General features: G+C 45.8%; 1 protein-coding gene and 1 non-coding gene across 2 annotated transcripts in view; one reads left to right on the forward strand and one right to left on the reverse strand.

Annotated features, from left to right (window-relative positions):
- Positions 1-5,926: 5,926 nt before the first annotated feature.
- The window catches only part of LOC142564488 (potassium channel, subfamily K, member 13-like), a 100,180-nt gene continuing 87,688 nt past the window's right edge, over positions 5,927-18,418 (reverse strand). Inside the window, exons 2-5 of the mRNA XM_075675505.1 lie at positions 13,641-13,837; positions 11,729-12,040; positions 7,576-7,748; positions 5,927-7,082 (exon numbers count right to left, since the gene is read on the reverse strand). Coding sequence (XP_075531620.1) covers positions 6,695-7,082; positions 7,576-7,748; positions 11,729-12,040; positions 13,641-13,837 — 1,070 coding nt within the window. The 3' untranslated portion in view covers positions 5,927-6,694. The remainder of the gene's footprint in view (positions 7,083-7,575; positions 7,749-11,728; positions 12,041-13,640; positions 13,838-18,418) is intronic.
- Positions 17,153-17,225, forward strand: TRNAT-CGU (transfer RNA threonine (anticodon CGU)). Its single transcript has one exon. It is a non-coding gene; the product is annotated as a tRNA-Thr (tRNA).

Raw genomic sequence — 18,418 nt, forward strand, 5'->3', positions numbered from 1 at the left:
ATGGTGGCTGTGTCTTCGAAACCACAATTGTTAGATTGAAGAGGCAGATAAAAAGTGGCAGAAGGAGATGGGATACATGAAAAACGTAAGACAGATACTCCCCCAGAAGCGTAAACGGTCGACCGCAAGTTAAGCAGGTCAACGAGGAAGAACAATCGTCCTCAGAAGTTGGGGAAATACTGAAACTGTTTGCCATTATATGCCCGTAATTGATGACCAGATAACACTGGGCGTTGTATCCTCCAATCAATGACCAGGGAAGTGTTTATAGCCACCAAATCTGAAATACGGATGAAGAATTTTTTCAAATTTATGTATCTGATAGTTCCTGGTTATATTTCTGCTTCTCATTTATATTTTTTCACTTATGTGCTTTAGTTGCTGCGAATTACCCGAGTATATCAATATATATAAAGGGTTATTTACTTGTGAACTGGCTCATAAGTATTCTTATTGTTTGATTCACCAAGACTTTGATTAGAGCTGCTTTAAATGCCAGGAGCTTCTCGGCTTCTGATGATCAAACTGATTGAAACTGCTGCAAGGATTTTGCTCCAAGTTATGTTTCATAAGGGACATGAACTCGTGTAATTGCTACCGCGATAACTTTGTACAGTCGTAAGCAATATGAAAGGGAATAAGGAATTCCTTTCTAAACAAAGACTGCTTGCGACGCATGGATGTTGTTTTAATTATGGGGCTTTACGTGCCAAAACCACTTTCTGATTATGAGGCACGCCGTAGTGGGGGACTCCAAAAATTTTGACCACCTGGGGTTCTTTAACGTGCACCTAATCCTAAGTACACGGGTGTTTTCGCATTTAGCCCCCATCGAAATGCAGCCCCCGTAGACGGGATTCGATCCCGCGACCTCGTGCTCAGCAGCCCAACACCATAGCCACTGAGCAACCACGACGGGTTGCATGGATTTGAATACCGCATGTTAATGTGTAACGACTCTCTTGGATCTTGAACAGTTAACTCCAATAAACACTTTTCTGCATAGCATGTGTCGTTAGTCCTCGCAGCTTTTGGAAAACAGTTTAGCAGTTCCTTGTCATATTGACCAAAGGGCCCCAGCTAGCATTTCGAAGATTTCTGGTTTATCTATGTCCGCAAATCTGCACCAACACTGTGGCAGCTGTGTTTTTCTGATTTGCTCTAAACAGGAATAAGATAGACGTTGACACTGGCGCGGAGTATGGGTACACGTCGGATCACTCCGTTTAGTAAATCATGTCATCAGTAGGATGAACAAGTGCATCAGGACCCTGAAGCCCATTCGGTAATACGTTCTGCCCACTCTTGCAGACAACTTCCGTACATTGATGACAAAGAAAGCCGCGCTAGCGCATGATTTTCCTGCCATCTCATGGGGCGCTCGGTCTGCTTAATTCCAAGAAAAACGGTGACCAGGATTGAAACGACATTGTGTTCTTCCTACCTGGGACGCGTGACGTCAACAAGACAATGCTTTGAAACTAATCAGTCTTTGCTTCTGTTATCACTCGCTTCTTTATTATATACACGTAAACACACACGGGCGTCCATTCCTTTGTCAGGGTCAGACAATGGCGGCGTGCGGTACAAGTTCAAATGTCCACGCTTCGAAGTGTCATAGCGCGCACACATTCTCCATCCGATAAAACTACACTGACGTCAAATCTTGCAGCTTGCCTCTTCATGAGTGGCCGAACAAAGGAAGCCTCACCTAGAGCCGACATTTCGACCAGGCAACTTGTCTTCCTCAGCCATCCGCTGAACACTCCACCTCGACTCAAGAACATAAACTGTGGTGCCACCTCTAGACAGAAACCTTCACTGCTTTTCAGTGGCTCAATCGCTACAGATATTGCTGAAAGTTTAACCCGATAGCTTTAACGGTCCCGTGTCGCAGAATATCTGGCGTTGGCGGAGTTGTCCGTGAGCGAAAATTTGCGTATATATTTAGGTACACGTATACGCCTCGCCTAGCTATATGACATACGGTATATGCGGCTTATATTGCCGCGCCATTCTATCACTAAAGTTGCTCATACCTTGTAATACATTCTGGACAAAGGTATTCTTCGGAATATTTCGAATGATAGTCTACAGACAAATGTGATTAAACAAAACACCGAAAGCGCGTGCCTTTCATGCTAAATGTTCTCAGGCTTAAATATTAAAAGTGCGAAACAATAACGCAGACCTGAAAATGATGTTTTTTTTGTTTTTGCGCGGCTTTGCACTACGTCCGGTATCAGCCAACGCAAGAGGCCGCGCTTCTACCAGAAAGCTTGCCTTCCTGCATGCCGTTGGTCGCCGGCGTTTCCCGATAAATACGGTTACATAAGCTGCAGTTGCCGGGAAGTGTCAGAAGTAGTTTGAATGCTATCGCGTTCCACTCTTAATGGCGAAGCTAAAGCGACCTCCAGTTTTTTAATAATGAGGTACTCAAAGCATCTACCCGAATGCGTTGGAGTTATTGTCACCCTCAGCTGCTTGTAGATAATCAACGGAGAACTTTCTTCAGATTTGACGAGGACCAGTGCCCTTGTCGACACGTTGGCTCCCGGCTAATACTGGTATTCCCAAATGGACATGGACTGGAAATTGGATCTCGACTGTGCTTCAATAATACTCTACAGTGATTCCGTATGGAAAGGAGTTTCTTCAGAGGCACATTTTAACTCCAGTGCATTCGAGTAGACACCGAGGACATCTCACTCAACCAGTTTTATTCAGAAATATTTGTAGCTAATCAGTGACGCCCAGTGGCAAACCAGTATAAAGGCAGCACTACCATCAAAGCAGTTCGGTCGAGGTGTTGTGTCGACGGAGCCAACGTTCTAATATAAGGGGGTAATGTTTTCCTGGTTCACCCATTATACATTACTTCAGGTTCTTCGCTTCCTGTGAACCATCTCTTTCGTTTGAAGCACATGTGCCATACATGGAGCACGGGCGCAACAAATGAATTGTCCTCGGGGTCCTCCCAGAGTCTCTCCTTGGAAAAGATGTAGTCTTAACGTCACGCATTTGGCTGACAGTTGTATTTGCATACTGTCTCGATTCCGCCTGCTCAGCTCTTCTGGAAGCCACCTTGCCTGCAGCTATTGTTGCTGTTCTTTTTCTCCCACCTTTCGTCTCTCTGTTGTCTCTTGCCAGGAAGGATTGGGACCGCTGCTGACGTCTTGATAAGCTTCTCGCATTTTACTTTCTGGGTGCATTGTTTTCACAGACTTTCTTAGTGATAAAAAAACGTAAACTTGCATCCTTGAGTCTTGTTCATCAAGAGTGGGTCAAATCACCAGCCTCGACCCCGCGTTCCAATAAACTGTTGTTGTCCTGACGAAGGCCAATGCCACTGTTGATCCCTTCCACTATCGATCGAATAGCGAATAATGTCCCGTTTGAATAGGAGTCGCTTTAGGTCCGTACTTGTATGTTATTTTGCAGGATTTTATGGAGTTCATGAAACGATAGAGTCAGCTTTTTGATAATAAGTGCTCTGTCCAAACGCTTTTTCATTCAGCATTAAGCAATAAGTCAGTAGTTCAGATGGTTGTCTGCATAGACGGTGAATAATTCATCGTGAAACATCTGCAAGCTTTCTTCTGAATCTCTGAATAAATATTTCGCTATTGGCAAATATCGATTCAACTGCTTTCCACAAAAATCATGCTAGAACGCACCTTCAGCTCTATACCATTGCCATTCTTGTTACCGTTAGCCTCCCTTTCTCAATGCCCATACTCAACCGAATCGGCTTCTAGCGTTGCTGTGAACGGAAACATTTTCATTTAGCTACCCTTACTATTCCCTGCACGTTGTGCTGCTACATAACAGCGAGATTAACAGTCCGTAGTTTTGTCATCCGGCCTTTGAAGAACTGTGTTCAATGACTATCCAGGTGTCAGCCTCGAATTACCGCAACTGCAAACCTACACACTGAGCCAATCAATCATTTGCAACAGCAACGAAGTCTGTGTGGTCCCCAATTTACGCCCGTTGAGTTACATCTTATTCGACTGCAACTTCGTGAAGTTTCCCGCTTTAAATATGGCTACTTTTTATCGGAATTCAGTTGATTTTTTGTTTTCGCAAACTGACTGACTTGAGGAAAATAAAAACACAAACACTAGGGAGGAACCATACTATGCACCATGAAAGCAGAAAAATCCGAACTATTTGGGATTTAAATGTGATAGATGGGTTATTTTTGCAGTGTACCGCATTCGAATTGTAGTAATATAGCGCCAGATATTGATATATTGTTTAGCTAATAAGTAATGTTTCTTTTTTCTTGTATTCCTACACAAGTTGCGTGACTAACGCATTTGTGCGCACCTTTTATCGCGTTATTGCGTAGCTCTGACATAAATTATTCACGACCTTTTGAATAACCAGGCTGTGTCACATTCAAAGTGAAAGAAACAATTTTCAATGCACTCTCTCAGTAAGAAGGTACAAACAGTAATTCTTATAGGCTTCTTACATTTGTCTCTAGAGTGTAGTGCCACGGAATCTTTCTCCCCAACGTATGCACACGTAAGCACACCCTCACAGGAGGTAGCTTTCTTTATTACGCAGCTTATGGAATAGATTAAGCTTCCCTTTAGTGAGTGACTTCGCAAACCAACGGGATTTAGTACTGTTACCACTGTTAAAATTTGAAGTGTTTCGAATCATTTACCACCCGTGGCCGTGTCATATGAAAGGCGATCGAGAACGGCATGTAGGCTTGTTACCTTTCACGTAAGGTGATGGCGAAATGATATTTGTCAAACAATGCTGTATATTGTCAGATGCTACACAGGCGTCGTTGCTTAAGATGAGACGATTTTTCACGCGCGCGGCATAAGCAAACAACTATGCTGTGAGTAGTACCTATGAGGCATGCTTCCGTCAATATTTCTATTATCTCGGCTTGGTGAAGTTGGAACTATCGGAACTAAGGTCCGCACTTTCCTCATTGAGAGTTACTACTTGAGTGCGATGTCCATGGTTGCTAGGGGCGCCATTGCTATAAAAAAATCAAGCGTCTCGGAGTCCATAGGACTTTAACCCGCCGGTGTGTCTTCGCTTAGCGCTCGTGGCGGCGCTGTTTGCTATATCATGACAGAGAGAGAAACTACATCGGTGACATCTTCTGCGTTCTTTCTGCAGGCATGACTAGATCTCATTGATAGACTCCTAGCTAGGTCCTGCTTCTAATAATGCTGGAAAAGTATATTTAGATTCTCCGCAAACACCAAAGTGACATCTCAAATTCTGTGGTACTCCCGGCAGTGTTTGCTGTTTCATAGCCGAAAACAAGCTGATCAAGGCCAATGTGCGCGACTAGTCTTGGATCTTCCAGGTCTGTAGCGAACTATCGGAATGGAAAGCATGGAAACCCCTGGGTAATCTGGCCATACGTGACCATCACTGAACTTTTAGTCCACTATTTTTAAAGGGTGGAATAAACCAGGCTTGAGTGTCATTGTTCTGCAACTGGGCGAGGCATCTACTGGTGGCCAAGATAGCTCATTTAGGTCACTCTGCTCACGAGTGAGCAAGCAGTTCAAACACTGTGGTTAGAAGTGCGGCTCCACCAAACATCAATCTGTCCTTGTTGAACCAGACCGGTCGGCTCCTGATGGTTCACACAGCGGAATTAATTGTGTTGACCATAAGTGACTGTCACCAAACTTTTAGAACACCATGCTGAGAGCACCGAAAGCATCAGGTATTCTAGTCTTTCTGTTGCAACGTTTCCTAGTTCTTCTGCTACACTATATGTGTGACGTGTATCGGCCCCAAATATTGCGTATCTGTTGAGGTCAGGCATAGCATTCGCCATACCTTTGGGGCATCATAACCTAAGGCCGACTTCAACGTGTCCTTGGTACTGCAAGTAGGTCCGGCGGGTAATCATCACAAATGCAGGATGTGTCTCCTAATTCCTGCCTTTCATTGCCATCGCCAAACTTTTGGGTTACAATTGCCTAAGGGCCAAGTGACAGGGCCTAAACGTGTTCTTCGCGCTGCAGCCAGGCATGATGTTTCTTGGTGGAGAATGTGGCTTTTCGAATCATTCTGCTCATACATGATCACAGTAAAGCACTCCCGCATGCTTTTGAAATCAGGTCGTAGGCAACAGATTTCCGCCTCCCCTTTTGCAACCAGCCATAACGTCTCTTGGTTACGAATATGGCAACTGCGACCATTCTGGTCAAATGTGGCAATTGCTGAGCCGTTGGTACGCTACAACTAGAGGGCCCACATAAACAAGTCCTTGTTTTTCAAATATATATGGGGACAACGAGACGCCTTTGCCTATCTTGGCTATATATTACCGTCACCAAATTTTTGGTACAGTATAGCCTGAGGACTGACTGAGAGGGCTCTAACACGTCCTTAATTCTGGAACTATGCATGACGCGTCTTGGTGACAACGCAATTGTGGTCCTTATTATCATACGTGACCATCTACAAACGTTTCGACGCTGCAACTAGAGGCCAGTCTTGGGTACGCCCTTGTCTTTCAACTATGTGGTGGTAAAGGTGGCCTCAATGGTCATTGTCGTCATACTTTGCAATAGTCAAACATTTTATGACAGTGGCCGTTGGACTGACTGCAACAGGCTTGAGCGTGTCTTCCTCCTGCAGTTAGGTGTGGCGCCTGTTGGCACGGTGTCTGTAAGGGAACGGTGTATTGTCATTCTGGTCACACGTTGCCGTCGCCAAACTTTTGGGACACTATGGCCAGGGGTCCAACCGAGCCGGGCTTGAATGCATCCTTGTCCTGCAGCGCCCTCGGTGGTAGCAGCATGGGAGCGCCACCGCGCTGTGCTGTCTCGTACAGCTGCTTTTGCATGATGGCCAGGGAGACCTTGTTGGCTCTGAGCAGGTCCGACATGCAAATCAGCTCGCCAGTGTGGCCTCGCTCATTGTCCGAGTCATACGTTGAGTCGGCGTCCGAGTCGGAGTCCGCGGCCGCAGTCGTGTCATTAGCCGTCTTTCCGGACGACCTCCGGGACGACTTGACGCCGCTCCTGGCCGCGGCTTTGGCTTGCACGCGAAGTTGAGCCGGTGTCAAGGCGTTGCGTCGGAACCTGCATGTGCAAGGAAGATGTGCCGCTTAAATTCGGATTTAATTCGAACATTACAATGCCACGATCTTTCTACTGATACGTCACAAGTTTTTTGCTGGGAAAGCTTTATAAACGACGCTTTTCATTCGAGAGATCGATGCATTTCACTTCGGACGTTTTCAAATACATCGTGCGTATTTGCTACTGAGAAGAGCAAAGCTACAGGGCGCCCATTGGCGGCGATGAGGCGTACGGTATGGGTCATTCAGCAATGAGAGAAAACTGCAAACATGTAATCGTTGTGAAATTTAACCGTTTCGCAGGATAACGATCTTGGAAGTGGTACGTTGAATGTTTAGGTACGTGTGTTTAAAACAGTTTAGTATTCACAACTGCAATGAAAGAAGCGTGGTAAACAGAAGATGTATGTGTTATTTTTCCTGGTCTTCTGTCCTAATGCGGTTTCTTTCATTCCCAATTAATAAGAAGTGCAAAAGAATGAAGCTAAGTGTACCTGGTTGGTTTCTGTCCCGTCTTGCGCCTTAGCCTGCAGGTGCAGTCAAGCCTGCGGATAAGCCAATTGAGTAATTGCTTGATGACGATGGAAGTGACGTTGAAGAGGCTGTAGATACAGCAGCAACCCGCTGATAAGATGAGGAAGTTTGCCACATGGTACCAGCTTGTCACCTGCGCCAGAGAAGAAGAAAAAGGATAGGAAAGAGCGAAAAAGTGTGAAACACTAGAAATAAACACGGGGAAAAGGAGCAAAATAAGTAGCGTCAGGCGGAGAAAACGGCGGATAAGGTAATGCTTAATCTAATAAACACTGATACAGATCAACATTGTAAACGCGCTTCCATTGCAGAACAGCATATAATGCGGACGCCCAATAACATGCCCAACCTATCCAGAATTGGATTGGTATGGTATGAAGAACTTTATTTAGGTCCTGAGGGATCAGTCTGGGACTGATGCGGGCCGCTCCCACGTCGGTACAGAGAGGCCGAGCCCCTCTGCCATCACACGGGCCCTCTGGACAGCCCTGAGTTGGTCCGCCAGCACTTCACTGTGCAGCATTCGCTGCCACCACTGTTCACCTCGAGAACCACCACCGGCCAACGCCAAGCAGCGCCACAGCATGTGTTGTAAATCGAGCAAACCCTCACACTTACTACAATAGACTGAAACCCCGCAGTCCGGATTAATTTTATTCATGATGACCGGGTTAGGGTACGTCCGTGTCTGCAGAAGCCTTAATGTAACCGCCTGCGGCCTACTTAATTTAGGATGTGGCAACGGGAATGCCCTGCGCCCTAAGTAATAGTGCTTGGTGATTTCGTTGTAGGTTAACAGTTGGTCCCTGTACTCAGGAGCGGGAGATCCAGCCCCTTCAGGGAGTACACGGCACACTAATCCTCGTGCCTCCCTGTGCGCCACCTCGTTGAGGTTACGCGGGGCTCCCTCCACTGGATTGGATTGGACAAACTTTAATAAATGTGCTGCAGGGCGCACGTTCGCGCACATTAGCTCCGAATATAACAGGGACAATGTTTTAAATACGTAGGCAATTCTACGCTTACCGCATGAGAAAACCATCTCTCCATTCATCTTGAAAGACGACCGCTTTCGAGGTAGCTTCTACAGCAGCGAGCTAACTCACCTTTGTGCCGCGTCTCGCTTCAACGCCAACGAAGCGGCGAGAGCACAGCGCTCACGGAGCTCTCAGCAAACGCCTTACTCTGTAACTTTCGCAAATCGCTTTCAAGATACGGGCCCGCGCGTCTCTCTTCAACACTGAGTAAGCTGCGAGAACACAGTGCGCGAAGCTATCAGCAGTCGGCACTCTTTGTCGGCATCGCAGATCGCTTTCAAGGTGCTGCCCGCGCGGCGGTGACATACGAAGCCCCCATCTGAGTAAGTTCGCTCACGGTTCATTATGTTTCGACGCGGATGGATCAGGCGCTAAAGAGCGATAACGACTTATAACGACCGGAATGTCACTAGCGCACCTGGTGCCGCCACCTACAGTATACTTTGCTCGCGTTATCAATGCACCTTGCGCCACCGTCCGCACCAGATCATGTTGCCACTGCGCTGCCGCCAGTACTGGTCTGATCAAGTTTCATGAAATTGATAATGACACCGGGCTGCGTGGAGCTGAGCAAGTGGCGCAGTATTTAGGCATACTTATACAACTCCCGGAAGAGTTTCTGTATGAATTTTTTTCTTTCTCTTTGTATGCGATAGTGTCATACAGGACCGTAAGCGCTGTTCATTGTTGTAATATATAGTGGCCTGATTGAGCAGACCATGTAGTCAGAGACATGGTTGGGCAAAGCCTTATATTCCTATAGCTTGATAACCCGCGAGTTCGGTCTCTTCATCTTTAAAGCAGTTGAACTTTCCGAGCAACTGTTCAGGATATCGAGAATGGCACAATAATCTAACAATGTATCCGCTTCAGAAGTGCTAGTTTACCCACTCGGGACCCAACTCTAGATTCCTGAATTACTTGTAGTGCTGGCTCGATTATAGGGCTGCCAAAGGTAGGTCTAGATGGAAGTGCCATGCTCAATAATCTTTCATACCCCCCACTGTTCCTTAATGGCTATCTTGGGCACTCCGTACAAAGTGAAAGGGCCTAGGACATTGCTAGTCGATGAGAACTGTAGTGAAACCATAGAAAAACGGCCACAAAAGTAAATTGTTGAAAGGACAGAAAATTCAGGCACTTTATTTTTTTAGGAATAAAAGTGATTGTAAGAATAGCGAACGTCACATCTACACTATCTTGTGCTGTCTCTTTTCCATCTCCGCACTTTCATTATTTCATATGACAACTCGCCTAGAATGTCTTTTAGGAATTTTAGGAATGCTGCAGTGACAACTCGCCTAGAATGTCTTTTAGGAATTTTAGGAATGCTGCAGTGGATTCCTGGCCATTGTGGAATAGCTGGAAACGAACAGGCTGATGCAGAAGCAAAACAGGCGCACACTGACAGAGTAGCAGGCTAGAGACACGCTCTCCAGGCCGACCTCTCCTCCTTTCTCTCCATTAACATCTACTCCTCCTCCTCCTCCTGGCCGTTTCAATAAACAAAGGAACCCGTCATAGTTTTCGTGGTTGTTGTTGCGGACCATGACAAAATTATGTTTTTCTATGTTTTAGACTGACTTCATTTAATTATTAGTGGATGATGCTCCATGTACTTGTGTTTAGGTTATCAGAACATGTCGGCACCTCTGCTGATCCTGCGCCTTATCTTCCTTCTAAGGAACAGTGCAGGATAATATTACGTTCACCTACTGGGCGTAGAATGTTTCAAAAGTGCTTTAACGTATTCCTCGCAATTCTCTTTTCCCCGTTTTTATGCTAGCATTCTGCCACTTTGTTCACCTTTCTTTTTCCCTTCTTTTGGTCGGCTCCCCTTTCTTTGAGCTAAATGTAGAGGTAGCCGACAATTTAGCAGCGAAGATGTCTACAGTTCGTAAAGATGACATTCGGGCTGTTTGATTGGTCGTCCTGAATATACCGAAACGCGGAATGACGGGAAGCAAAATATTTCGGGTCAACAAGATGGTACAGTGTGGCCATATGCGTGCAAGTGTGCCATTGATTGCGCATACTGATAAGAAGTTAGAGTGTCGCGTGACGTAAAGTTAGTCATGTGACATAAAATAATTCCTGTTTCTCTGTTGTGCAATTTGGTGACGATTTTGCTTTCATTCGTCTTTCTTTATTTCGTATTGTGTTTTCACATTGCACAGTTCCTTTGTAAGTGTGCATTCTGCGATTAATAAAAAACTAGTCGCAAGACAGAGCTTTGCGTGTTGTTTCTCGCTTCCGTCAGTGCTCAGTTTTACGCTGTCAGTACAGTCACCATACCTAACCCGAATAATGGAGTAATAACTCCAGTGACCGAATTTAAGAAAACCGTCTGTAAAGAGCCAACAATGATTAGTTTGGGAGGACAGCGCACTAGGCTACCACATTCAAAATGCTTCGTCCAGGATACCACAGTAGCGACCTCAGGCAAATTCAGAAAGGCGCATAAGCCAACTTCAGGTTAAGTATGGTGAAAGCTGTATACTCATAGTTCCCACACGTGTGCTGAATTTTGTCCGCCCCTAGTAAAGAATATTATGTGCGCCATCAATGCCATATCCAATAATTCCATTGAACAAACGGACCTACCAGAAAAAAATACGTACTTTCCCATTTGTCATGCGGGATTGCACATATGGAGATCAAATATAGTACAATTTTCCAGTGAAAATACGTGAGAACAGAACATGCAACACAATGCGAGAGAGAGACAAGACGAGGCAGAAATAATACAGTGTTTCGTCTTGTCTGTTTTGATGTCCCGTATTTCTGGTCGAAAATAATACTATAAGTCTAACCAATTGGTCTAAAAGCACAATTTTCGTAGATACCATCTGCATGTGGTAGGTGTATGTTCCCATACGTCATAAGGAATTTGTTATAAATGAGCAATATGGCTGGTTATTTTATAGGTGTGATCCTGCTCTTTGACAGTATTCAACATTTTTAGGTGCTTTTCGTCATTTCAATTTCACTTCGCCTTGCGTCGAAAAGTAGCCGGTGACAACTAAAGGCACCAACCTTTCCTTTGAAATTATGTCATTAGGAAAGAAAAAAATACCTGCAGCTCCAGAAGTCCAGTGGCATCGGTGGCCTCGGCCTCGCTGGAGACGTCGTCGTCGTCCTCCGTGGGGACGTTTGGCGTCGCCGAGGACGCCCTGAAGGAGAGCTTCTGCCCGGGCACGAGGTCTCCGAAGCCGATGGTTGAGAAGGCGACGAAGCAGAAGTAGAACGACTCCAGGTATCCCCACTGTTCGGTGCGAGCGTAGAGCACCGACGCGGAGGCCGAGAGCAATGCAGTGGCCACGAACAGGCACAGCATCACCCAGTACACCGAGGGCTTCCAATCGTCCAGCCGGTCATCGAAAGACAGCTATGATTTATATGCGTTGAAGTTGGAGCGACAGAGAGAACGAAAAACAAAAACAAATATAGTGGTCAAACATATGTTCTACAAACACGAGAGAATCTGGTCACAGGCTCATTTGCTACGACCTCCGGGACACACAGCAATATATCTTGCTAATTACGCGCATCCCACGCGCAGCGCGAATCGGTTAAGCGATTCTTCCTTTGGCGCATGCGAGAAGCGCGCTTCTTGTTTGCGACCATTCGAAAGCGTAGATTAGACGACAAGGTTACGTTTTCACCGGAAAATGACTCGCTCAACGTACAATTGCGCCGTTCCAACACCGCAGACTCGCTAGACAGGGAGCAGAGTCAACTTTTCACCGTCTATCATAGATGGTGAAACAAAGTCCATCATACACCGAACAAAGCTCGCCCTTCGCGTAGCTTTTCTCAAAGTAGTTGTGTGCATTCGTAAGCGACATGGTCCACATTCGGTGCTGTCTCGTGGCTGCGTATAGACCTTCACCACCCTCGCGATCTTCCGCAACTCTGAGCTCGCGTTCCAAGCCATTCTTTTCTTACTTCTGAAAATGGCTACTGAAATGTTGCTGGCATGTTGTTGATGAATTGTTGAGTCAATAAGCTTTCAACAATTCCTCAACAATATTGAAAGCACACGGCAATAATTCAACAATAACGTTGTTGGGTAGTTCACAACAAAGAAGTCGTTGGCTAAAGGCCGTTTCCATATAGTTGAATAGTATTGAGTATTATTGAGTCATTGTGGGGAAGTTCACAGCAATATATCGACTGAGCCTTGCTTCTCGTTTCTGAGGGAAATGTTCACCGCTCGCTTTGGTGCTCATCGCCGCCCCTAGAGGCTGCTTCGCTTCACGCTTACGAGTCAACATGTGATGACGTTCTAAACCGCGTGTTCGGAACCGTTGCGTTCAACAGAGGCCACCAGCCAAATGTGACTATCACACAGCCGATAATGAGCGATAATTTCAGCCCTAAGTCATTGTGATCCATCGTGCAAGGTAGTAGTCAGCACCCGCAAAGTGGGGGGAGAGAGAGAAAAGAAGCTTCGCTGGGAAGTGCGTACCCTTATCATTAGTGTGTTTGAACATTATTTGTTCGTTTAGCTATTTTCATTGTTTTGCTTTCTTTGTAAAGCTGCACATGCTATGATCATAATCTTCAGCCTTTTTATGTTAACCGGATAATGACGGCTTGTTCCAGTGATCTCCGATTACATTTGTCTTGTCTAGCGCCAGTGTACCTCATATTACCAGAATTTTTTCTTCTAGTTTCATCGTACCAGCTAATCCTTTGTCATCCTCTACAGCCCTTTTATCCTGTTTGCATGCACTATGCAACTAAATTAGATCAGTATTTATTGGTCCTCTGTGTTGTTACGTAGGCTGCCCAATTCTGCTTCTTCCTTTATCCGTTACGCCCGTTTGCTCTGTATTCCACACCGCTGCATTGCCGTCTCTTCACGTTATGCGCGTGCCATAGCATGCGTATAGGAATGTTATTTCGCCTGTTTTCAGGATTTGACCCCGGTTGCGCCTGGAGAATGTCACGGCACCCCGGTGGCACAAAAAGAGAACACTCGCCTGCGAGTCTCTCCGGTCGAGCAGCCCTCGCCTTCGTAAGTCTCTCTCGTGCAGAGCCTTGAGCAGGCACGCAAGCAGCGTGATGATGCGCTCCAGGAACAGGTTGAAGAAGAGAATGGCGCCCGAGCAGCCCAGGAAGCCGTACGCTAGCACCAGGCTGCGGCCGGCCCACGTGCACGGGGTCGTCATGCCAAAGCCTGCGAGTCCGGAAAAAACGAGTCAACAAAAAGATCCATTTTTTTTCTGATACGAAGAGCCTTTACGTTACACTTTTGAGACGGAACATCGACTTTAGCAAACGTTAGCTGAAAATACAGCGCTGAAGTCATTCACAGCAACCAAGGTTGTCTTCGCGTGTCTTCGCCTCGGTGCTGTCTATCTTCGCCACGCCACTCTCTTCGCCTTGGTAGAGTGTTATGTACAAGGCCCACATTAAACGCCACTTGGGAGTGGGCTCTCGCCTGGTCAATATTGCCTGCGCGTGTCATTTGTTTTCATGCTATTTCTACTGAACACTAATTTTTGAGCAAAGTTCAGCGCTGTGCGTTCACACAAACACACACACACACACACACGCACGCACACACACACACACACACACACACACACACACACACACATATATATATATATATATATATAGTTGCGGTTGAGGAAATCACGCTGGCCCCGGTAGCACAATTAAGAAGAGAGTACGACGTGCGTCAAATTTGCACAGTATGTTCCATTGACATTTCGGCTGCTGGACCAGCGGAAACGTCAGTTATGCCAAAGCCAAATCCCAATCCAAAACCAAATAAATCAAAGGTAACCGCTAAATTGTGCTTTTAGCCTTTCCCTATAGGCCGAGCGACGAGTTATAGAAAAAGAAACTCAGGCTAGCGATTCTTTCCTCAAGAGAACGCTACTCTTATAAGATGCAAGCGAAGACGAAGAAAATGAAACCACAGAAATGGGAACAAAGCAAGGTATACCTGAACAAGTCACATCAGAGGCAGAGCACTACACAAAAGAGCCGATTCTCCTGTATGAGAAGAATTCTGACACAGCTTCGTGAAGCATCCTATAAAAATTTCTTATATAGTTCCTAAGAAGGAAATCTTTTTTTTGGAGATCGATATTCACGAATGGCAGACACTTGACGTACCGCATAAATTAGGCCGCTAGGAATGATGAAAGAAGGAATTCAATGTAACGCACCCCAACTTCTTACAGATAATGGGGAAGGAAATTCGATGGCGTGTTTGTCAGTCCGAAATCATATTCGCGAAAGGTACGTTGTCAGATTTTACAAATACTGTAAAATGCTATTCTATCATACTGTCCATAAAAAAAGCTCGACAGGGGCTAATTATGCTCGCCATCAAATATATATACGCTATCTAAACTAGACATCCGGTCTTCAAAAAATTAAAAAGTTAAATCAGTAGGGCTTTAGTGTTAACTTGGATTCGTAGCTAAGCAGGATTAATGGCGCAAACGCAACTAATATGCCGCAACAACCCCCAAGCGATAGATATTAATGAAAGATGGAAGGAAACGTTGTTACATTACTTGAGTTTGCTTAGAAATCCATTGTAGTTTCGAAATTTGAGAGCGTCCACCAGACAAAGGAGTGCAAATTTAAAGAGAAACACAGGGAGATATACAGACGAGAGAAAAAGCACGAAGGTTAACCAGACGCTCGTTCTTTTCTCTACCCCGCATTGGGGTAAAGGGATACAGGAATAAAAAGAGATAGAGAGAGAGAGAGAGCAGTTTCATGCACAGGACAGTTGTGAGTAAAGCTATACGCAATCTGTACTATTCGTTAACGTATATTCCTCTTCGCGGTTCAATAGCCCGGTACATGTAATTAACATTCGTGGTATTAAAGTGGTCCTTTGCATTCATGGTGCAGATGAGGTCGTGTTTCTTCCTCAATGAATACTTCTTCGTTAGATCGGCATGTCGTATGCGCAGACGGTGTAGAAACACTTCATAGCTTCGGGATATCCAGTTCAGCGCAAGTCATAGCCGACCCCACACTGCACCCTTCTTGGTGCCAGATGGTTCCCCAGGTGCCGTAATTACAGGCAGTCATTCCGGGTTGCCAACCGCGCTCACTTCCGCTTCCCGCTGCGAAACTTCCTGAAGTCGGCCGTGACGAGGTCCGCACACCCCTGGTGGCAGGAAACGCTTCCTGTCTGCTCGTGTATGCGTGTAGTTTGAGTGCGCATGCGCCGTGGAGGCGGTGACGGATTCAAAGCAAAACACGCCCGGGTGATGCAGTGCCACCAGCTTGATGGGGCTCGACCGTAGATAGAGCATCCGAAATGGCCAGCGGGGAAAGAAGTGGTTTCTAACGGTACTCGTGAGCGCTGACATTTGTTTTGCCCTTGCGCCTGCGCGCTAGCGACGTACTTGTTTGCCATCGTGAGGCTTTTCTATTGGTGTATCTAAAATAAAAAAAAGAAAGTTCTTACTGAGCAAGCGCCGGTGAGAGCATTTTTTGTTTCTTCGTCCGTCGAAAGGTGCCATCTTTTTTTTACGCCAAGCTTCTAGCGACGGGTGACTTCAGAAGCACCGCGTCGAATTTGACACCAGAGGGAATGTCAGACAGCCAGTTCGGCCAAGACCTCACGCTTCTCCGCTGGAGCTGCGTCTTGTGAGGCTAATGAGTTCGTGCCGATGTTGTCCGTGCTTCTCCCGGTATTACAGCGGCGCTGTGAGCTGACGCTGCAAGTGTCTCACTTTCACTCTGGCTCGTCAGCCGCAAGTCCTCGTGAAGCAGGCTTATGGCTTATATATATATATATATATATATATATATATATATATATTGAAGTACTTGCTCTGTTTACCTTATAGCATCACTCAAGTTCTTTACGTTTCAGAGGTAGTCTACAGAATTCCTAGCTATATCTGTGTATATATTGGCAGTTTATATATATAAGGAACAAGAAGAAAGGAAACAGAGGGGCCCAATTTTTTATTAGTCATATGCTTAGAAGTCAACAAACACTGACACCAAGGATGGTATAGAGGAATTTATGTGCCGTTCTTAAGTGAATTCGAAAAATGATAAATGAATAGAAATGAAAGTGCATGATAACATAACTGGCCGCAGGTGAGATAGCAACCTACGTCTTCGCATTACGCGTGCGATGCTCTTTCCTTTTCTTATCATTTCTTTAATTCAATTAGGAAGTGCAGATAAATTTCTTTCTGCTAACCTTGGTGTCACTGTTGGCTTCTTATGCTATGATCAATAAAGATAGGGCCCCTCGGTTTCCTTTCTTCTCGTTCATTACATAGCGAGGGTCTCGAATCCTGCAGCTCTGATGCCCTCACGTAGCATATGTGCGGGTTTATTGACCAGCTGCCTTCAGCCAAAAAGTTCATGTAGACGTGACGCAGAAAAGATGTGCCACATCCGCCGCCAAGGCCGTGAGTGGTGGCGCTGGCCAAGGTTCTCCGTGTTACTTCTAGTGGCTAAACCTAGATCCCCAGAAAGCGGATAACGAAATGGCGCCGCGGTGGCTCGATTGGTAAGAGCATCCCACCCGTAATGCGAAGACGCGGGTTCGTATCCCGCCTGCGGCCAGTTGTTTTTCATCCATTTCCATTCATTTATAATGACTGTAATTCAGTTAAGAACTACAGATAATTTCCGCTATGCTGCCTTTGGTATCATTGTTTGTTGACTTTCGATATGACAGTATATATATATATATATATATATATCAAACGAAATTATCGGCCCTCATGGTGGCGGGCGCAAAAAGCGCCGGCCGCCTTGAGGGCCGATTACCGGGAGGCCAACAACAGTCATTATGGTTCACAAAGCCCTCGCTTTCATTTTGTACCACAATGCATCATCAGCTCGGTGTCTCCAGCCCCAACCAGTGGCGCAGTGAGGCGGGGTCTGCCATGAGGGCCGATGCTATCGCGTTCGAATCCATGTGCACCGCACATTGTATTCAGCCGGGTGCGCTGCCGTTTCCGGGCGGCGACGGAGGCGCTGGCTCGGCGCTTCCCACTCGCGGTAGTTCGTGATGGCGACCACCAGATGGGGCTACACGCAGCGTCACACTTGGCACGTTGGAGAGCGCGGTAGTCGACAAGACAAGTGAGTGTGCCACGTGCGTTTTCCGTCTTTGTTTTTCGTACATCACGGTCTCTTAATGAGGACGCCGACAACGTGATTACGTAACTAGTGGGAAGTGCAGAGGTGCTGATTCGGGATGTTTCCCAGAGCACTCTGGATTTGTATATTTTGGCCCTAAAGTTATCACTTGCGAATGTAGTTAATTAACTATGACTATGTAGTTATGCAATAAGCAGAATAAAAAATATATTCTGACTTGTTTCGTAGAAAAGCCAAATGCATGCATCCAGTGGCGACCTGCTCTACAGAGTGATTTGACGCATGTTTAAAAGTAAGGTAAATTTAGCTGGTACACCTTCGACAAAAACACATTGCGCTTGAGTAATGGATTGAGATCTATGTTTCGAAATCGCTTTACATTTATATATATATATTTCAGTGAAGGCACTGAAGCGCCTTCATAAAAGGCGCTAAACAAATGTCGACAGGTCGGTGAATTCTTTTACGCTGTTAGCTCTCGCTGTGTGACGTACAGTCATGTTTTGTTAGCCGCCATCCGTCTGTGAAGCTCTGAGCTGTCGATGCACGCAAAGTACTCGCAAGGAAGTGCGAATAAAGAAAGAAATTTGATCTTGCGCAATAAAACACGAAGTGGTCCGCAAACAGAGAATGAAATAAGAAAATATGG

The sequence above is a fragment of the Dermacentor variabilis genome, chromosome 11, assembly GCF_050947875.1.
Source record: "Dermacentor variabilis isolate Ectoservices chromosome 11, ASM5094787v1, whole genome shotgun sequence".
Lineage (NCBI taxonomy): Eukaryota > Metazoa > Arthropoda > Arachnida > Ixodida > Ixodidae > Dermacentor > Dermacentor variabilis.